Source organism: Sorex fumeus, unplaced genomic scaffold (genome assembly GCF_029834395.1).
Source record: "Sorex fumeus unplaced genomic scaffold, SorFum_2.1 ptg000063l, whole genome shotgun sequence".
Taxonomy (NCBI): domain Eukaryota; kingdom Metazoa; phylum Chordata; class Mammalia; order Eulipotyphla; family Soricidae; genus Sorex; species Sorex fumeus.
The window spans coordinates 58,145,646-58,168,409 of record NW_026606120.1 but is presented as its reverse complement, the minus strand read 5'-3'; the positions used below and the strand labels follow the sequence as shown (position 1 = coordinate 58,168,409).

Here is a 22,764-nt window from a genome sequence, read left to right as displayed (position 1 = left end):
ATTGCCAGGTGTAACCCAAAAAACAAACCCAAAAAAAAAAAAAAAAGTAAAGGGCAGGAGATTTGGCTTGGTATTACAGGGTATATGATGTAAGTTCTTGGTTCTAATCCCTGGCACTGCAAGGGATAAAAAAAACTATGACACTGTGGTGTATATACAATGGAATACTACCCCTTGTACACAGCTGAACTGGGTTCAAGCATCAGTATCCTATATGGTCACACAAGCAGAGTCAGGAGTAACCCCTGAGTATTACCAGGTGTGGCTCAAAAACATAAACCAAAAAAAATTAATAAGATTGCTAAATTCAGTAGTAGTATCTTTGAAATTCTGGAGTAAAAATATTTTTATTAATTTTGATGCCATAGCACTTATTTTGATTATTTTTCTTTTATATATAATTCATATGACCTATTTAGCATTTATTGACTCAAAAATATGTATGTAATTAAATACCCTTTTCAGTTTACAATGTTAAAACCTTCTGTCAATAAGAAAAAAAGCACTTCAGTAATTCTTAGACTATAAGCCTGATTCATCTGCACATCCCTCCTTATCCTCTTATCTGGTTGTAATTATGTAAAGGCTTATAGCCATTTTAAATAGACCTCCAGAAGGTTATTTCATGCTCCATGTCTAATGCTTTTGAGAGCTTTCTCAAAAATGGTAGCTGCATTGCTGTTTGAAAATGCCTGATTATTTTGCCTGGCTTTCTCAAAAATGAGCTTTCTCAAAAATGTTAGCTGCATTGCTGTTTGAAAATGCCTGATTATTTTGCCTGGCTTTTTTCCCTTACCATGAGAATCTAATTCTGGCTTTAAAGAACTATTTCTTGCTGCTGCAATCTCCAGTGAGGTGAGGTGGTACTTAATTAGAATGATCCAGAGTGTAGGCCAAGAGCTATTTAATGGATAAGTTGGAATGTGGTCTGGTTGTGAATCAGAAAAAGTTACACCTATAGGTAGGTGATAAATTCGTTGCTATTTAGCTAGGAAAATTTGAGTTTTGGTATCGATTTGTGAATTGCAAGTAAAGTTACAACTACAATGATTAGTTCCAACTTCCTTAAGTAAAAATAAGGTTAGTTGCCTTTTTCCTAGCAGTTCAGATGGTAATTCGTGTAAATTTTTGGGTGATAGGAATATATTGAATTTAGTTTGATTTTGGTACATTTGATTAACTAATTTTTGTCTATAAAGAAATAAACATATATGCCAAAAATGTACTTTAAAATATTATTTTAATTATTGCAAGTAGATCGGTCATTTATCTTATCAATGTTGTTTTCTTTTTTTTTTCTTTTTTTTCAAAAAAATGAAAGTCTTTATTTTGACACAATGATGCTCTTCTTAGGGTCCAATGCAGTCAGCTATCAATGTTGTTTTTTTTTCCACATTTCTACTTCAACAGAGAAGTTATATTTTTTAAAGAGATTGGTAAATGTACTTTCTAAAGGTAAAAAATTGGCTGTTAGTAAAAATTTTCATGTTCTAATTTAGTGTTATATAAACATGAGCCAATCAAAAAGTTAGTGATCACCCATTAGATGCTGTCTTCCTTAGAAGTATAAAAATAAGAATAACGTTTCTGCTAATTTGAGGCACTGTTGTTTATCTGGAGAGGTTTTCTCCAGAAGTGGTTTCCCTCCCTCCCTGGATCAAACCAGGGTCAGTTTCATACACCGCAAGTACCTTGAACCCCAGTACACCCTCAGCCCAGGTAGTGATTTATTTTTAGCAACTGAATTCAAATATATGTATAATATATATGTATAATAATGCACATATGTAATATATTAATTGTATCTTTGTAAGAATATCATAAGACTGAACTAACTATCCAGAAGAGATTTTATCATCTTTTTTGACTTGTCTCTTAGTGGAGGAATCAGACATCATTGATCTGGAAAAACGCTATTGGTTGCTGAAGGCTCAGTCCCGGACTGGACGATTTGATTTAGAGACATTTGGCCCATTGGTTTCTCCACCTATTCGTCCATCTCTAAGTGAAGGTAGGAATGTTACATTTTCTACTAACATTCTCTGGTAAACAGACCTGAGCCCATCTCTTATTTCCAAAACCCAAACATCTTAACTCTGGAAAATCGTATTTAAAGATTTGCAAGTTTCTTACAAATAATGTGTTATGGAGGGAAAAAATAAAACAGGAGATAAAAATAATAGTTTTGAACTTCCTATTCTGTCTGTGTAACCTTAGAATTAATTTAGCCCTTCTGTACCTGATTATCTTCATATATAGTATGAATATGACTTAGTTGGTAGTTTTGAAATTTGATTAGGGTGGTAGCCACTGAATAGGCAAGGTTTCAGATTTCCACATTTAATTCCTCCTCTTCTTCACCTTGAGTGCCTTGACCCTCGACTGTTTTTGTATTTTTCCTTTTTTAAAAAAGTAGGTGATCATTTATTTTTATTAGTGTATTGGGGGCCAGACCCATCTGTGCCTCCTCCTGGCTCTTTGCTCAGAAATCACTCCCAGCAACGTTTGATGGACCATATGTAGTGCTGAGAATCAATCCTGATCAGCTACATTCAAGGCAAGCACCCTAACCACTTCACTACCTCTCCAGCTCTTCATAATTTTTTTTGGTTGTTCATGATGGTTTGTTACATTTAGTATTGCAATACCAATCCACCACCATTACACCTCACCACCGCCATTATTTCCAATTTTCCCAATCACTGCCCAAGACTTGCCCCAATAGCAGGCCCTAAATTTTATATTGCTTGTTTTGAATAATTCACTAAAAATGATCAAAAAAGATTTCCTTAGAAGAAAGTGTGTGAAGATTGTTGTATCTCATCCTGGAGCCATTAAGCCCTTGTATAAGAGTTTACTAACGTTGTTGTAGTTAAGCCTGTGTGTTAATACTTCTTAATCGAGATTGGTTGTCTTCTATTTCACATTCCGTCTAATGTCATATGCTACTCATGGTATATCAGTGTTGTATACTTTGAGTTGTCATTCCAGGAATTTCTTCTGGGAGCTGCCAGGCTCCTAGAAGAAAAGGGAGATGGGGGGAGGTGGTCCATCTTCTACTTCATGAGAGCCTGGAGACTTCAGTCACAAAAACTGCATACCTAAGTTTTTCAACAGATCCTTTCCTGGATGAGGATTGTCCCAAGCCTGTGGAGTCTGGCTTTGAGCATGACAGTGATTGGAGTCTCTACATGTTCTTTTATGGAAGATTCTACCACTATATCTTTTAGACATACACACACGCATGCATACTCATGCTCACTAGCAAACACACCAGAAAACACTGGACTGGACCATCTTTGCAATTTCCTCTAGCTCCTATTTTTTGCATGTCTTTTTTTTTTTAAGGCATAATAAGGCCAGAATGATAATACAGTAAGTAGAGTGCTTGCCTTGCACATGGCCTACCCAAGTTTGATCCCAGCACCCCACATGACCCCAAATTCCACAGATGTGACTTCTGAGCTTAGAGCCAGGAATAAACCCTGAGCATCACAGGGTGTGACTCCAAAACAAAACAAAAAGACATATATAGAATAATAGTAGCTGCTAGGCTGGAGCGATAGAACAGCAGGTAGGGTGTTTGCCTTGCACACAGTCAACCTGGGTTCAATCCCCAGCAGCACATATAGTTCCCTGATCCCCACCAGGAATGAGCCCTGATCACAGAACCAGTCCTGGGCACCACTGAGCATGGCCCAAAAACAAAGAATAATTGTAGGTCATGTCACAAAAATCATATTTGGAATCTAATACTTGGATTCTGTTTCTGAACTTTTAAAAAAATTCAAACTTTCTTTAGACTTTTCACAAATCACTTAATTCCTTTTGGGGTCAGAGAGATAGTACAAAAGGTAGGGTACTTGCCTTCTCTGGGATCAACTGGGTTCAAATCCATGGTACTTTAAATGGTCTCCAGAGTCCCACCAGGAGTGATCCCTGAGCACAGAGCTAAGATTAAGCCTTGAGTACCACTGGGTGTAACAAAAAAAATAAAATAAAATAAAGATCACTTAATCCCTTCTGATCTTGAGTTTTCTTTCTATTTTTCTCTTTCTTTTTTTGTTTTGGATCACACCTGTAGGCTTAGGACTTCATTTCTTGTGGTACTCAGGGTACCATATACAGTGCTTGGGATCAAAAGTGGATCAACCTTGTGCCTTACCACCTGTACTGTCTCTTCAGCCCTGAACTTTAGGTTTTGGTTTTGGATTTTAGTTTTGTTTTTCAGGCCACACCTGGTAATGCTCAGGGGTTATTTCTGGCTTTGCACTCAGAGATCATTCCTGGTGGTGGTCAGGGGACTAAATGGATGCCAGGGATTGAACCCAGTTTGGCTACATGCAAGTTAAGTGCCCTACCACTGTCCTATCACTACTTACCCTGATAACTTTAGTTTTCTTTTTCTTTTTTTTTGTTTCATAACTTTATTAATTCATCAGTTTAGTTCCAGACATTTAATATTCCAACACCAACCCCACCACCATTGCACCTTCCCATCACCATTATTTACAAATTTCCCAACCACCTCTTAAGCCTGCCACCATAGCAGGCCCCCAATAATTTATTTTATAATGCTTGTTATAAATAATTTACGAAAAGTATGATATAAAAATATATCCTTAGAAGAAACTTAGTGTAGATTGTTGTGTATAGCATCGTGGAGCCATTAAGCCCTTGAATAAGAGATTACTAAGATGTTGTTATAAGTTAAGCCTTCTGTGTTTATATTTGTTAATCTAGATTGATTTTTTTCTACATTACATCCCATTAATCTGGTGTGCAACTCCTGGTTCATCAGTGTTGTAGAGTTTGAAATGTCATGTGGCTGCAAATGTATTAGCTGTACGCTCCAGGATGTCCAAAGTTTTCAGCAGGATGAATTATGCCTTCTTACAGCTGGAGTTAAATTTTTAACTGGGTGGAGGCTTTGGGGCATATGCATGACTGCCTGTGCTTCCAGAAGTACAGGGAGATGGGGGGAGGTAGTTCACCCCCAACTCAGTGAAAACTGGAGATTTCGGGACTCTGTTTATGTGGGCATATTTTTCTTATATTTGAGACAAGTTAGGTACTTGGCACATTCCTCCGCTGTCTACATCACAACCTGCTCGCTCGCTCTCTCTCTCTTCTCTCTCCTCTCTCCTCTCTTCTCTCTTCTCTCTTCTCTCTTCTCTCTGCTCTCTTCTCTCTTCTCTCCTCTCTCTCTCTCTCTCTCTCTCTCTCTCTCTCTCTGTCTCTCTCTCTCCCCCCCCCCGTACATTTTTCTGAATAAAACTGTTTTACTTTAAAAAAAAAAAATTACAGGAGCTGGAGTGACAGGACTATAAGTAAAGCACTCACCCTGCATGTGTCTCACCCAGTTTAATTCCCAGAGCTAGGAGTAAGCCCTGAGTATAACTGAGTGTGGTCCTACATTCCCCTCACCCCCCAACCAACATCACCAAATTAGGTTCTAAAAATATCTTTTATTTATTTTTTGCTTTTTGGGTCACACCTGGCAATGCACAGGAGTTACTCCTGGCTCTGCACTCAGGAGTCACTCCTGGCAGTGCTCAGGGGACCATATGGGATGCTGGGAATCAAACCCGGGTCGACCACATGCAAGGCAAACACCCTACCCACTGTGCTATTGCTCCAGCCCCAAAATATCATTTTATTTGAAAACAAAATTAGTCCTTTCCAATATTTCTACAAAAATGGTTGACTTTCCTCTCTCTTTTCCTTTTTAATTTTTATATATTATAGACATTTTTAGCAGCTAGAATTGATATAAGATAGGCAAGCATAACTATAAATAACCACTATAGAATAATTTTAGTTATGGTTGTGCAGGAGATAAGGAAATTCTGAGATAGTAAGAACTACTAATATACTAACAAACTTTTTCATTTGGTCAGCTTATGGAAAAGAATTATGCCTTCTTTCACAGACACATTATTAAAAGTAAGAATTTTGTTGGCTATGATGTATGGTTTTTGTTCCTATCTTTGCAGGTTTGTTTAATGCTTTTGATGAAAACCGTGATAACCACATAGATTTTAAAGAGATATCCTGTGGATTATCAGCCTGCTGCAGGGGACCCCTTGCTGAAAGACAAAAATGTAAGTATGTTCCATATTGTTTAAAAAATTTCAAACTGTACAGAAGCTAAAAATATAATTTATCCATATAAAATAATCTTGACTTTTCATCATTTTGCCAAGTTGTCACATATAGTCTCTGGTTGATTTTTTATTGAGGTCAGTGCAGAGATTCAATGATGTTTTATTGAGGTCAATACAGAGATTCCATCATTTGTTCTTTTTTCTTTTTTTTTTTAGTTGAGTAATTTGGAACCTTTACTATTAATGTGATTTTTATGACTTAATTTTATGATAAAATGAGCTACATCAGACACGTATTTTAAAATATTAAGCCTTTTGGAAATATTTTCTCGTAACCTGTGTAGAATTTTGTGTATTGCATAATTTGAAATACAATTTTTTTCTGTCACCTGCATATAGTAATGTTTTATTAAATGTTTTTTAAAAATATTAAATACAAAATGGGATCTAGAGAGATAGTATAGTAGGTAAGACATTTGCCTTGCACACAGCTGACCTCAGTTCAGTCCTGATACCATATATGATCTCTGGAGTACTGGCAGGAGCAAGCACTGAGCAGAGCCTGGTGTAACCCCAAAATAAAAAAATAAATAAATACTAAAACGAGCCTTTAAGCATAAATTGAGAAAATAATAGCAGTTTACATTTAATTGAAACCTAATTCTAATGTATTTACTACGCTCATTATCTCTGTGATTTTATAAAATACAGGTTTGCAAATGCTGCCTATTTGGGCTGTTGCTCTTATGATCTTTAGTGATATTATACTATGGTACACTTCATTAATTTAATAGCATAATTATATGAAATAATTTTTTTAATTCAGAGTTTTCTTTTTTCCCCCTAATGATATACTGTTATCATAATCAGGCTCAATAATACATTATTTGTTCCCATTAAAGTTCCAATATTAAAATAAGGAAGATAAAGTCTTTGCTTGTCAGTTGAGGTTAATTATTAATTACATTTTTTCTTTAATTTCCTTTTTTGCTATTGAGTTAATGAAGTTGTACTAGTGATTACTTTGGAACGGCACACTAATATTTCTAAGTCCTAGTATTTTGTTTATAAACTTCATTGAAGAGTTGAATAGTCCTTTCAAAGACAAAAACATTGAAGTGTGCTAGGGAGGTAGCTTACAGGGCAAGGTGAAGCGCACACTTTGTATGCAAGAACCCTTGGATAGAGATCCCGTTACTACATGATCCCCCCACCAGAGCACCTCTGAGTGTGACCCAAACACAAACAATAAGTTGAGTTTACGTTTGTTACAGTGGGAGATAAAATTGAAATAAACTCTATACAAATTTGCTATTGAATTCAAAGCATAGATGGGTTATTTTCAGCATTGTTAGAATTAACACTTTTGAATGTTAAAAATTAGCTTCAGGTAAGAGTGATACAGCGTATAGGGCGTTTGCTTGCTTGTGACTTGGGTTCAATCCCTGGCATCCCATATGGAGCCCCCATCACCACCACCAGCACCACCAGAAGTAATTCCTGAGTGCAGAGCCAGGAGTAACCCCTGAGCATCACAGGGTATCACACAAAAATCCCCCCCAAAAAATTAGCTTCAAGTTTTGATTTACCTCCATAAAGCTTTTGTAATTGAAACATTTGTTGTGCAGTAACTTGGATTCCTTTTTCTGGTTTCCAAGAATTTCACTCTAGATGTAAGTTGAAGATAGGACTGTCTGACCTAAACAGTAATAGCAAGAGATTTATGAAATGTGTACAAGAAGTTTTATAAATTCCAAAGACATGAAAAACATAGCTTGGTTTAGATGATAGTGAAATACAAAATATACTTGCTTAAAGAAGTAATTCTATGGAACAACTTCTACAATAATTACACTTTAATTTTTAAAAATGCTCCCTTTATAAGACAATTTGTTTTTTATTTTGCTTTAGTTTGCTTCAAGGTATTTGATGTTGACCGTGATGGAGTTCTTTCCAGAGTTGAATTGAGAGACATGGTGGTTGCACTTTTAGAGGTCTGGAAGGACAATCGCACCGACGATATCCCTGTAAGTTCTCATTGTATACTCTTGTTGCATGTGAACTTCCAATAGGAAGATAAAGTGAAAGAGAATTGAGAGAGAAGAAAGAAGAATCTTGTAGCTGAAATAGTCAAAGCTAAAAGTACAAATTTGAGAAAAGAATTTGACTTAAACAAAATGAAACTGGGACCAGAGATAGTTCCAAGGTCTCAAGCATAAGCCCCAGTACAGTAGTGCCTGGGTTTGACCCTGGCACTCTTTGGCCTCCCAGGTACCAACACGTGTGTAGCCCTGATGGTCCCAGCATTTTTGGAGAAGCCCCTCCCCCCAAAAAAAATTTAATGGTTCCCAGAGATATAGCTCAGTGGTTGAGCACATGCCTCCTGTATATAAAAACCATGGGTTCCATCCCCAGCACCGCACAGACAAAAACAAAACAAAAAAAAAATCTAATAAATAATGGTTGTACTGATCATACAGCAGGTAGAGCACTTGCGTTGCATACAATTGTCACTGTCCTCCCGTTGTTCATTGATTTGCTCGAGCAGACCCAGTAACATTATGAGACTTATTACTGTGTTTGGCATATCAAATACATCACGGTAGCTTGCCAGGCTTTGCCGTGTGGGTGAGATGCTCAGTAGCTTGCTGGGCTCTCTGAGAGGGGCAGAGGAATCGTACTCCAGTCAGCCGTGTTGGAGGCATGCAAGGCAAATGCCCTACCCACTGTGCTATAACATGCAACTAACCTGGGTTTAAGCCCTTGCACTTCATATGGTTCCCCAAGCCCTGCCAGGAGTGATCCTTGAGCTCAGAGTCAGGAATAATCCCTGAGCACCACCAGCTGTAGCCTAAAAACAAAACTTTAAAAAAAGGATATTCTGTAAAGAATGAAACTACAGTGAAAGTATTGTGTTAAGCAATATGAAATATGTAAAAAGGCCCTCCCGTTGATCGTCGATTTGCTCGAGCGGGCCCAGTAACGTCTCCATTGGAGACTTTGTTGTTACTGTGTCTGGCATATCGAATACTCTCGGTAGCTTGCCGGGCTCGCCGAGAGGGGCGGAAGAATCGAACTCGGGTCGGCCATGTTGGCCGCTTGTAAGGCGAACGCCCTACCCGCTGTGCTATCGCTCCAGCCCATGAAATATGTACTTATGGTTATTGAAAAATATTTGGGGACAAGGCAGATAGCTCAGCAGATTAGAACACAGTCTTTGCATGCAAGAAACTCAGGTTCTATTCCCAGCACTGCTGGGGGCAACCCCTGAACACTGAGCTGGAAGTAGCCCCTAGGCACCACTGGGTGTGGCTCAAAAAGAAACCAGAAACTTAACAAACATTATACTTTAGCCATGAAATAATGATATATACTCTTTTCTGATTACTAATTTGGGTTTCTTTCTTTAAAGGAATTACATACAGACCTATGTGACATTGTAGAAGGCATATTAAATACACATGACACTACAAAGGTGAGTTGAACTAGAACTAATATATCCATTTTCTAAAAATCACCTTGTAAATTCGTTATTAATATACTTAAATAGAAGTTGTACCTTGAAAATCAACCATTATAATCAGGAGACTAGAGAGAGAATACCGAGGTGAAGATGCTATCCTTGCATGTGGCTGACCCTGGTTTGATTCCAGCACAATGTACAGTCCCCCAGACACTGCCAGGAGTGACCTCTTAGCACAGAGCTGAGTGTCCTCCCACCCAAAAAAATTATTAAAAGATACTTTAAAATTTTTTCTTACTACATACGGTTATTGTGTCATGAAAAGTAAGGCTTGGGGGATATACCTGGCAGTGGAGGACTCATTTTGCATGTGTGAAACCTTGGGTCAATGCCCCTTACACCACAAAAAAAAATGTGTGTGTATACAAATATGTGTGTATGTATATACTCATGGATACATGAGTATACTTACAAAGTCATGTCATTAGAAACTCAAAGTATTATTCGTTGGAGAGTAGTACAATGGTTAAGGTGCTTACCTCGAATGCAGCGGACTCAGGTCATCGGCATCCCAGATGCTTAGGAGTGATCCCTAAGTGTGGAGCCAGGAGCACAAACTCAGTAAGCCCTGAGCACAATGAGCAAAGTCAAAAATAAATAAAGGGGAAAAAATTATTTGTCATATAGGACTTTAGGTACTTGCTGCACACATCCAGCAAACAAATAGTTATATTTCTAACAAGAAAAATATGTATATTTCTGCCTAACAAGAAAAATATGAGTATTAAATTTTATGTGTATATGTAATCTTTGTACATTTTGCTTGACTTAAGAAAATAACATTCTATTTTGAGAGAATTTAATGTTGACATTCATACTTTGATTTATAGTCACTCTTTCAAAATTTCTAAAATAACTGGTAATGTGGCACTTTGTGGTGGGTATAGAATAGTAACCTTGTAATGGTAAAACTCATAAACATTTACACTACTGTAAACTAATGTCATCTCAGTAAACAAAATTTTTTGGTTTATTTATTTCTTTTTTGGGTCACTAAAAATTATTGCTAAGGGGGGCCAGAGAATTAGTATAGTGGATAGGGTATTTGCCTTGTACACGGCTGATGTGGATTCGATTCACAGCAACCTGTGCAGTCCCCCAAGCAGCGCTAGGAATAATTCTGAGTGCAGAGCCAGGAATAACTCCTAAGCACTGCTGGGTGTGGCTTAAAACCAAACAAACAAAATTATTTCTAACAAAATTATTTTAAGTCTGGTAATGTTGTCAGATACTTCTGAGAGAATCTATCTAAGGTCTTTTGTGGTTTCTGAAGGAGAAGATATTTTGAGTCATTTCCGAGGTCTTACTGAATGATTTTGGTGATATCTTCATTACATTAACAGCTTCATCGTTTTTGTTACTTTAAAACTTAGTAAATGATGTATTTTTTAGATGAACATAGGACATTTACTTTGAATAATGATTTTTTTTTTCTGCTTGGGTCACACCCGGCGGTGCACAGGGATTACTCCTCGCTTCTTTGCACTCAGGAATTACTCCTGGCAGTGCTTGGGGGACCATATGGGATGCTAGGAATTGAACCTGGGTGGGCCGTGTGCAAGCAAACACCCTACCCGCTGTACTGTCTCTCCAGCCCTGACCAATACATGTTTAATCTGCCAGATTTTATTTTATTTAAATACTATATAAAATGGTACTTCCCCATCCCCTTTTGGGTTGGGGTGTATTTTTGGTTTGTTTGTTCTTTGGTTTAGTTTGGTTTGGGGGCTATACCTTGAGTAATGGGTACTAGATTATTCCTGGTGGTGCTCACAAGACCATGTGGTGCTGGGAATTGAACCTGGAGCTCCCACATAAAAAACATGTGCTTCAGCCCTTTGGTCACCTCCCTGCTCTCCCCTCCTCTCCTTTTTTTTTTAAGTGCAGGAATCCAACACATGGGAGGCACAAACTTTGCCACTGAGCCATGTCCCAGACATCACACATTCTTATGTGGTCTTTTTCAATATTGTTTCTCTTTCAGATGGGGCATCTTTCTCTAGAAGACTATCAGATCTGGAGTGTGAAAAATGTACTTGCTAATGAATTTTTGAATCTCCTTTTCCAGGTATGTTAAGGTAAAATGTACCAAGGATACCAAGGACCACTTTTCCATTAAGTACTAATCTATCTGAACTTAAAAAACCATGTTTCTGTTTTTCAAAAAAGAAAAATGCTTTTCATTCTACACCCTTTGAAAAACGGTGTGTTACTTGGCTTTGAGTGTGGTATTCAAACATAAAGGTAAAGGTAAAGGTAAAGGCCCTCCCGTTGATCGTCGATTTGCTCGAGCGGCCCAGTAACGTCTTCATTGGAGACTTTGTTATTACTGTGTTTGGCATATCGAATACTCTCGGTAGCTTGCCGGTCTCTCCGAGAGGGGCGGAGGAATCGAACTCGGGTCGGCCATGTTGGCCGCTTGTAAGGCGAACGCCCTACCCGGTTGCCCTCTACTAGAATGGTTTGTTTACTCCAACTTGCTTAAAAGATTTTATACATTTTCCATCATGAATTAGAGTTTCATTTATATTCAGCATTCTGTGTCTCACCAGGTGTTTTGTTTTTGATTTTTTTTAACATCCATCACTTGATCATTTGATCACTTGACATCCCTTTACTCATCGATTTGCTTGAGTGGGCGCCAATAACGTCTCCATTTGTCCCTGTCGCATGCTAGTGTAGCCCAATGGCGTCTGCTCATTCTAGGAACACGAAGAGCCTCAAACCAATTCAGGGTCTTGATGAAGAAGTCTGACCATCTCGTAGGTGGGCGGCCACGCGATCTTTTGACGTCCCGTGGAATCCAGTCGTTAATGGCTCTAGTCCAGCGGTCGTCTCCAAATCGCATTACGTGTCCAGCCCATCTGATTTTCGATGCTTTTAACATCCATAAAGATTTTTATTAGAATCTTTTATTTATGAATGCAGATATTTAACAATATTTATGATTTTGTGTGTGTGTGTAGGGGGGAGGTCACACCTGTCTGTGCTCAGGGCTTACTCCTAGTTCTGCTCTCAGGGATCACTCCTGGTAGGCTTGGGGGACCATATAGGATGGTAATATTTTGTAAAAAAATAAAAGCTAATATTCCATTTCTTTGGCTATAATACACTATTATGCTTTTATAGGCCTGTACCTGTGAAAACAAGAAAGGTACAGTTTTTTGAAAATAAATTTGCTTTATCAACTTACCCTTGATTTACAGCTTTGTGAATATTTGATAATGTAGTTTACTTACCTGTATGTATGTAGGTGGCACCACCTCCACAAAAAGATAAAAAAGAAACACAAGTAAGAGAAAAGCAAATGCTTAAAGTCATGAGAACTGAAGATTTTGTCTGTAGAACTGAGCTTACATGGGAGAGAAGGCCTTGGGACATTGGGAGTGGGAAGCAGGTTTAGAATCTTACTTTCTTTGCTACTAAAAACACCTCTGTGTTGGTCAGAAAGGTTTGGTACCTTTATATCTGTGAGAATCTTCCATTTTAAATAATGACTTGTCTGCAGCACAGCTGTTTTGAAATAAAGTACTTTTTTCTGACTGCTATAGGTAATTGTTGTATATTTAAACATAGACTATTTGATATGCCTGTAATATTTGTTTATATCAGTTGCTTCACTATCACTGCAATTTTCAGCAGGGATTTTAAATTGATGGCTTTGTAAAATATAAATATGTACAAAAATAATATAGATCACAACTGTAGCAAAAAATAATATACATCACGACTGTAGCACTGTAGCACTTTCCTTTGTTCATTGATTTGCTCGAGCTGGCACCATTGTGAGACTTGTTACTGTTTTTGGCATATCGAATATGCCATGGGGAGCTTGCAAGACTCTGCCGTGCAGATGGGATACTCTTGGTAGCTTTCCGGGCAAGAGGAACGGAGGAATCGAATCCAGGTTGGCTTCGTGCAAGGCAGACACCCTACCCGCTGTGCTGTCACTCCAGATACAAAAACTACTTTTTTGGAAAACCCAAAAATTGATAACCATGTTTGTATCATTAAAAATTATGACCTCGGGGTTGGAGTGATAGCACAGCTGGTAGGGCGTTTGCCTTGCACGTGGCCGACCCAGATTTGATTCCCAGCATCCCATATGCCCATATGATCCCCTGAGCACCACCAGGAGTAATTGCTGAGTGCAGAGCCAGGAGTAACCCCTGTGCATCACCAGGTGTGACCCAAAAAGAAAAAAAAATGACCTCCATATTTGGTTCTATATGCTTTTTTTAACAAGTATTTTTTAGATTTCGTTTTTGATCATTTGTCCAAGTTTCAGCGCTTACATATAGCATTTTGCTTTTTCTATTTTTATGTTGTGTTGTTGTGGGGGGTGATAACTCTTGTTATCCTTGTTAAGGTGCCAGAAATTATACTTGTGGAACAGGGAGTCACACTTGGTGTTGGGGGGCAGTGCCAGGAATCAAAACCATCACACATGCGCGCACACACACACACACACACACACACACACACACACACCCTACCCTGAACTATGTCCTGAACTCCTCTTTTCTTTCTTACTGGGGGCTTACACTACCACTATTCTTCTATGACTAAGCATGTGCTTGATATTTGCTCTTGTGTGTGTTCCCAGTATGATGAGAAACTGAAAGGTTTTATTGAAAATCATTTACCACACCCACAGTGCTCAGGGCTTATTTCTGGCTCTGTGCTCGAGGGTCAATCCTGGCAGTGCTCAGGGGAAATATGAGGTGCCAGGGATTGAACCAGGGCAGCTGTGTGCAAGGTAAGTGCCCTACTGTCATGACCTAAATTTTATCATTACATTTTACTTGACTCACTTTTACTATGTTCTCAGGGGCTAAGTACATTCTTTTTGGAGTTCCTGGTTTGATTCCTTTACACCCTGGGAGCAATCCCACAACCACTGAGCCAAGAGTATCTCCTGAGTACTGGCAGGTGTGACCCATAAACAAAAATGAAAACCAACAAAAACTATTTGTTCTCTTAATTCCTGAGTAGATTGTTCCATTAAATTGCTTTATTTCCCTCCATCTATTAAAAAAGTAAAAGATTGTAGGTGATTTTCACCTAACTACCTACAATCTACTATAATCTTTATTAGTAAAATATTGAATTATGGGGGCCAGAGAGATAGTGCAGTGGGTAAGGCATACAACCAACCTGAGTTCAATCCCTTTTACCACATATAGTCCTCTGAGCACTGCCAGGAGTAATCCAAGAGCATAGAGCTTAAGTAAGCTCTGAGCACAGCCAGATGGGGCCCAAAAATTGTAATGTTGGACTGGAGCGCTAGCACAGGATAGGGCATTTGTCTTGCATGCAACTGACGTGGGTTCAATTCCTCCGCCCCTCTCAGAGAGCCCGGCAAGTTACCTAGAGTATTTTGCCCGCACGGCAAAGCCTGGCAAGCTACCCGGGACATATTCGATATGCCAAAACACAATAACAACGAGTCTCACAATGGTGACATTACTAGGCCCACTCGAGCAAATCGATGAACAACGGGAGGACAGTGACAGTGACAGTGATGTAATGTTAGGGAATGTGAAACTCAAAATAATGCCTACCTTCCAGTATCTATGTCCTTATCCTTGGAACCAGTAAGTACATAGTTTTAGTGGCAAAAGGGACTTGAGAGATCTATCATGTTAAGGAGTTTAAAATGGAAAAATTAGCGTTGGTTCCTTAAAAGTAGAGGATGTGGGGCTGGAGCAATAGTCCAGCAGATAAGGCGTTTGCCTTGCATGTGGCTGACCCAGGTTCAATCCCCAGCATCCCATATGGTGCCCCAAGCACTGCCAGGAGTAATTTCTGAACACAGAGCCAGAAGTAACCCCCTAGCATCGCCGGGTATGGCCCAAACAACAACAACAAAAAGAAAGTAGGGAACCTTACCCAACTGTGGTGAGAATTAAAAAAGAAGGGGTGTGGGAAGGGTGAAGGGAGAATGTGGCATGAGCAAAGTGATATGATAGCCTATTGAAACTAAAGAAGGGTAAGAAACACATTATTCTTTAGACCTGCAGGAAAGAAAATAGCCCAACTGATATGTTGACTTTAGAAGGTCTATAGTGAGACGTATATCTGACTTTTAATCTAACCAGCTACTTTTAAATATGTCCTGTCTTAAGATGCTAGATTTGTGGTAATTTCAGCAACAATTAAAACTCAGTCGAGAGGGAGTGGGATGTAGCTCAGCAGAGGATGATCAGTTGCCTTGCTTGTAAGGCCCTGGTTCTCATCACTATCACGGAAAAAAAAAAAAAAACCTAGACAAAATTCAATGAAGAGGGAGATGATTCATATTTATGCATTGGAAATTCAATATGGCATATTGAGAGATGTCCACTCTACTTAAGTTGATTTATAGATTTGCTACTCTCAATAGACAAAATCCTGCGAAGTTTACAATGTGACGAGCACATTCTAAATACAAACAGAAGTATCAAGGACCAAGATGTTAAAGAGCAATATTAGAGCATTTAGATGATCAGATATTGGGACTTATTATAAAATAGTTATTAGTATACAGTTATGTGAATAGACCAGAATATATAAATGTGTGTGGTCACTAGGTGGGTAAAGGTGCTCCTTTTTTTTCTTCTTTTTTTGGGGTTACACCACAGTACTCATGAGTTGCTCTTGGAGGCTCATGGGATCATGTGGTTCTGGGGATTGAACCCAAACCTCCAGCACACAAAGCATACACACTAGCCAGTTGTGCTATTTTCCTGGCCTCACTTTTTCATAAATGGAACTGAATCTTTGATATTCATATGAGGAGGATGACCTAGGTTCGGTTCCTCCTCCCCTCTCGGAGAGCTCAGCAAGCTACCGATGGTATCTCGCCCGCACACCAAAGCCTGGTAAGCTCCCCGTGATGTATTCGATATGCCAAACACAGTAACAAAAAGTCTCACAATGGTGACGTTACTGGACCCGCTCGAGCAAATCAGTGAGCAACGGGAAGACAGTGATAGTGATGAGGAGGAAATGAATTACATTATTTCATCTTATGCCATACTTAAAAATTAATTTCAGGTAGATTTTAGAGCAATAAAATACCGATAATAACATAGGAGGGTATTTTAATAACTTAGATTTATAAAGAGTTTTTTATCATGGGGCTCTAGTGATAGTTACAGCAAGTAGGGCGTTTGACTTGCATGTGGCTGACCTAGGTTCGATCCCTGACATCCTGTATGGTCTCCCAAGTACCACCATGAGTGATTTCTGAGTACAAAGTCTGGACTTACTCCGGAGCATCACCTGGTGGGACCCAAATCCCAAATTAAATAAGTTTCTATTCCTTGTTATTTAAAAAAAAACAAACAACAGTTTTTTGTTAGGGCCAGGAACTACTAATCATAAAGCAAAAGTTTTAAAATTGGACTTCAGTACAATTCAGAGCGGTGACACAGCGTTTACCTTGCAAGCGGCCAATATGGCCGACCCAAGTTCAATTCCTCCGCCCCTCTCGGAGAGCCCGGCAAGCTACCGAGAAGATCTCGCCTGCACGGCAAAGCCTGGCAAGCTACCCGTGAAGTATTCAATATGCCAAACACAGTAACAACAAGTCTCACGATGGAGATATTACTGGGCCCACTCGAGCAAATCGATGAACAACGGGAGGACCGTGACCGTGAAATTAAGTAATAAATAAATTAAGGAGTCCTGGGGTGATTGAATAGGTAAAATTTAGAATTTTATTAAGACCGTTAAGGAACCCCAGGATGGCTGAATAGCAAAACCTTGGAAGTATGATATCAAGCAATGCACACATACTCCAAGCATGACTCAAGGACTTTGCTTTTTTGGGACCTCCACTGCTATAACAAAGTACAATCTCCAGCACATACCACCAGGTGCTTGAAAGCCATGCAAATAGTGAGTGCAATCCCCATCAGACACAATAACCTGATTTTGTGGGAACACCATAGTTAAAGAGTGAAACCCTTAGGTATTCCAAGTGTTCACCAGCCACACATGCTGGGGGAAAAGGCAGCTCAGATAGAGAAGGGAGCACCAAGTAAAGGGTATTGGGATGATCCACCCAGGATGGGAGATACATGCTGAAAGTAGACTATAGACCGAACATGATTGCCACTCAATTCCTCTTTTGCGAAAGAGAGAGAGAACAAATGGGAATGCCCTGGGGATTGAACAGAGGCAGAGTGGGATGGGGGGCGGGGATGGGAGGGATACTGGGATCATTGGTGGTGGAGAATGGGCACTGGTGGAGGGATGGGTACTCGATCACTGTGTAACTGAAACCCAAGCACAAAAATTTGTAAGTCTACAACTGTACCTCATTGTGTTTCACTAATAAAAATTTTTTTTAAAAAAAGTGAAACCCTGATGAGCACATGCAAACACCCCAACTAAATTATGTGTGCCCACCCCCCGGTGAGCACTGAAGCCCACATACATGAGCATCATTAAACAAGAATTTGTATGACAATTGGGCATTGCAATAATAACAGCAAAAAATAGGGACAAGTGGGAAGGAGTTGAAAACTAAATGAAGGGAATCCTGGAGAGACCTTAGGGCTTACTCATGCCTCTGTGCTCAGAGTTATTCCTGTAGAGCTCAGAGGAACATACGCAGTACTGGACTTGAACTGGAATTGACCACATGCAAGGCAAGTGTCTTCACCGCTCTATCTCTCCAGCCCTAGAATGGTTTATTTTAAAATAAAAAAATTTTTTAAATGCTGGGGCCGGAGCAATAGTACAGTGGGTAGGGCATTTGCCTTGCATGCAGCCTACCCGGGTTCAATCCTTGGCATCCCATATGGTCCCCCCCCAAACACCACCAGGAGTAACCCCTGAGCATCTCTGGGTGTGACCCGAAATGGGAAGAAGAAAAAAAAATTGAGGAGCTAGGGAGATAATTCAGAGGGCTGGGCACATACTTTATATTTGGGGACCCCAGTTTTGATCCTATGCTACGATCACAATCACGACCATCCTGTTGTTCGTCGATTGCCTCAAGCAGGCCCCAGTAACGTCTCCTTCGTCCTAGCCCTGAGATTTTTAAAAATGTGCCATTATTCAAGGCTCTTTCAGGGTTAGGAGAATGAGACCTATCATTGTTACTGGTATTTGGCATATTGGGTACGCCACCGGGAGTTTGCCAGACTGCCGTGTGGGCAGGTTACATTCGGTAGCCTGCCAGTTTGTCCATACTACACTGCAATATAAGTTCCCTGAGTATTGCCAGGAACAGCCATTGGACCAAACCCAACCCACTAGGTATGGTCCCAGAAATAAATAAATGTAATTAAATACTAAGAATTGTACTAATAAATACATTTAACCTTAGTTTAAAAATCAAATATACTCAAGTGAATTGTTACTAAGTCATGCTATGTTCAGATTCTTATCTAGAAACAGATTTCGTAATGGAGCAAATGAAATACTACAAAGTTCAGACTTTGGCAGCAGTCCATGAAGTTTAATTTCTCGTTTTTTATTTTAGGTATGTCATATAGTTCTGGGTTTAAGGCCAGCTACTCCGGAAGAAGAAGGGCAAATTATTAGGTAAGTTTGTATTTTCAGTCTTCATATTTTTTATGTTACAGCTGAAGGGGTTTTTTGTAAATAAAAAGAGTTTCTCTATAATGAAAGGCAACCATCTTACCTTACTAGAAGAGATTCTGTTAATTGTAGGAAGTTGAGCTAAGTAAAAGAAATTTTAAAAAGCTTTTTTCCATATTTATCTACAGATAATTGCTGGTGATGATTTTTCAGCTTTGTTGAGATATAAATGAAAATTTAAAGTATACAGTATGATTTTTGATTATGTGTGCATTGTCAAAGGATCCACCATTGAGTTTATCAAAACATCCATTATCTCATATCTTTGCTTCTGTATATGTATGTAGGAAGATACATACCGAAGATACTTCAGTTCTCGCAGTAAATTTCAGTTGTACAATACAGTTTTTTCAACTGTATTTACTGTGTTTATAAATTAGATTCACAAATTTAATTCATCTTATAGTTGAAAGTCATATACTTTTACCAGTCTTTCCTATTGCTTTAAGTTCCAGCAGCTGGCATCCTCTTTTCGACTTTCTTTCTAGGTCTGACTTTTTTTTTTTTGTTTTAAGATTCCACATACGAGTACTGCGATGCAGTATTTTATCTTTCTCTCTTTGGTTTATTTACCTTAGACTAGTATCCTCTAGGTTCTTCCACACTGTAAATGACATAATGCCCTTTCCTTTAAGGCTGAATAATAATCCATTTTGTGTGAATATAATAAATCCTGAATTCTAAGTTTATTTTTTAATTAATATTTTTATGAGATATTTCTAATTTTCTCCCCTGTACTTCCCCCTTTCTCACAATTATTGTAGAGGCCATACTCATCATGCTTGAGGACTACCAGTAACGACTCAACCTGGCAGTTGTGGTAGGATGGAGGACTTACCAGTGCCAGGAACCAAAACGGGGCCTTCCCAAAAGCATAGCATGTACACTACCATTTGAACTATATCCCTGACTCTGGCTCATTTTCACTTCCAATATTCATTTTACTATGACTTTTAAAGGATGATTCATTTTGATTATATAAGCAGTGGATTAAATATTTGACTCTAGGGAGTGGAGAGATAGTACAATGTTAGGTAAGGCACTTGCATGCAGCCAACCTGGGTTTGATCTCACACATTCCATGTAGTCTCCTGAGCCCAGCCAGAAGTGACCCCCTGAATGCAGAGCCAGGAGGAATGTCTTGAGAACCACCAGTAATGGCTCCAAACCCAAAGAGACTTCAAGATCTATGGTCTGGACCATTAGTGCAGCAGTGGGGTTGAGCCATTGGTGTGGCTGCAGTGGTGGAGTGTGGGTGCAGCTTCCAGGGCCTTCGCAGGGTAGGGATTCAGCCCGCCCGCATTCTGATGGCACCCCAGAAAAATCTAAGAAAGTTTTAAACTGTCATAATGTTACATGAATTTCCCAAACCATACACAGTCACATCAGGAAAAAGCCTCCAAGTTTTTGTTTTATTTTGTTTTCTTCTTTTTGGGTCACATGCAGTGATACACAGGGGTTACTCCTGGCTCGTGTACTCAGGAGTTACTCCTGGCAATCCTCGGGGACCATATGGGATGCTGGAATTCAAACCCTGGTTGGCCGCATGCAAGTCAAACGCCCTACCCGCTGTGCTATAGCTCCAGCCCCTCCAAGTTAAAAAAAAAAATTCCAAATATTACTGGTAAAAGATTTTTAAGCACAACCTTTCGTCACTCACTGGTTGACCAGTAAATTACCATCTTCCTAGGGAAGCCAGACATAAACACAGGAAGTAAAAATAAAGAAATCTGACTAGAAATTGAGTCACTTATTTTCCAAAAGAGATAGACTCTACTGGATTCCTCTAATTCAGGAAATCACAAAGCAAATCATAGGGAAGATCAAAATCCAGAGTTACTGATATGTGTTATCAAATACATCCAGTTTTTAATAAACTGTCACATCAGGAAAAAGCCTGCATTACGAGTCATGCAACAAAACAGGGAAATATGACTAATATACAAAGTCAAAAACAAGTTAATAAAATTTGTCTCTGAGTCCCAAATGTTGAACTTAACACAAAAAAAAAAAATTTTTTTTTTCTTTTGCTTTTTGGGTCACACCCAGCATTGCACAGGGGTTACTCCTGGCTCATGCACTCAGGAATTACTCCTGGCGGTGCTCAGGGGACCATGTGGGATGCTGGGAATCGAACCCGGGTCAGCCCCATGCAAGGCAAATGCCCTACCCTCTGTGCTATCACTCCGGCCCCAACACAAAAAAAACTTTAACACAGAATTACAAATGCTTTCAGAGAGCTAAGGGGAGATGTGTAAGGGTCTTTATCTCACAGTGATTCAATAAAAATAAAAAAAAATTAAAAAGATTAATGGGGAAAAAATAAAGTTTTAAAGGAAAGTATTGTTGCAAGTGACATAAGTCGGGAGAAGAGAATTGGCAGTCATGAGAGTGGACTTTGCTGCTTTCCTCTACCCATTCAGGTACATGGGAAGTACCTGGGAGAGTTAACTAAAGTTTGTTGCTAAGACGTTCTTAAGGGAAGTGCTTTAAACTGTTGATGTCTTCTGTTTATATAGTTTTCATGGCCTTTATTCAAGCCTTAGAGCTTCACCTTTCAGGGGGTCCAGTTTGTACTCTGTACCTGGAATTGTGCGTCTTAAAGATTTTCCATGTTCCTCAGATGGGTCTTATGTCCCAGGCCTTTCATGCCTTTGGTTTGACTGTTTTTTGAAGACATAGTGAGTGTTCTAGTTTACATTATCAATTAGCTTTCTACCTGCAATCATATGACGACAACTCATCACATATAAAATAATTAGAATTTTTTATAACTATTTAAATCATTGGACTGGAGCAATAGCACAGCGGGTAGGGTGTTTGCCTTACACGCAGCCAACATGGCCAACACAAGTTCGATTCTTCCGCCCCTCTCAGAGAGCCTGGCAAGCTACCGAGAGTATCTCGCCCACACGGCAAAGCCTGGCAAGCTCCCCGTGATGTATTCGATATGCCAAACACAGTAACAAGTCTCACAATGTTACTGGGCCCGCTCGAGCAAATCGATGAACAACGGGAGGACCGTGACCATGATTTAAATCATTTATTTGAAAGGAACCATTGTCCCAGCCTTACCTCAACCCCTTCTCAGGTTACAGTTCTATTGTCATTGCCCACTGGTTTGTCTTTTAATTTTGTCTTCTCTGTATATATTTTCATATCCTTCTATTGCACAAATAGTTGAAACCAGTGCTTGTCTTTTTTCTTCTGACTTACTTTATTCATATACCTTGAACTCCTGTTTTGTTGCAAATGGAAAACTGTGGGGTGGGGCATGGTTGCAGCTAAATAGTATTCTTTTGTTGAAATGTGCCACATCTTTTTAATCCATTCTATCAACAGGTACTTTAGTTGCTTCCATATTTTAGCTGTTGTGGACCAGAGCAATAGTACAGTGGGTAGCACATTTGCCTTGCATGCGACTGACCCAGGTTTGATTCCCGGCATCCCATATAGTTCTCCAAGCTCCACAGAGAGTAATCCCTGAGTGCAGAGTCAGGAGTGACCCCTGAGCATCACTGAGTATAGCACAAAAAT

The 22,764-nt window shown here is 39.3% G+C and overlaps 1 protein-coding gene across 2 annotated transcripts in view; it reads left to right on the top strand.

Moving 5' to 3' along the window:
- The window catches only part of USP32 (ubiquitin specific peptidase 32), a 192,907-nt gene that overhangs the window by 105,800 nt on the left and 64,343 nt on the right, over positions 1–22,764 (top strand). For both annotated transcript variants that reach the window (XM_056126699.1, XM_056126700.1), the window contains exons 6-11: positions 1,880–2,011; positions 5,997–6,104; positions 8,019–8,134; positions 9,520–9,582; positions 11,615–11,698; positions 19,109–19,170. In XM_056126699.1, the coding sequence (XP_055982674.1) occupies positions 1,880–2,011; positions 5,997–6,104; positions 8,019–8,134; positions 9,520–9,582; positions 11,615–11,698; positions 19,109–19,170 (565 nt within the window). The remainder of the gene's footprint in view (positions 1–1,879; positions 2,012–5,996; positions 6,105–8,018; positions 8,135–9,519; positions 9,583–11,614; positions 11,699–19,108; positions 19,171–22,764) is intronic.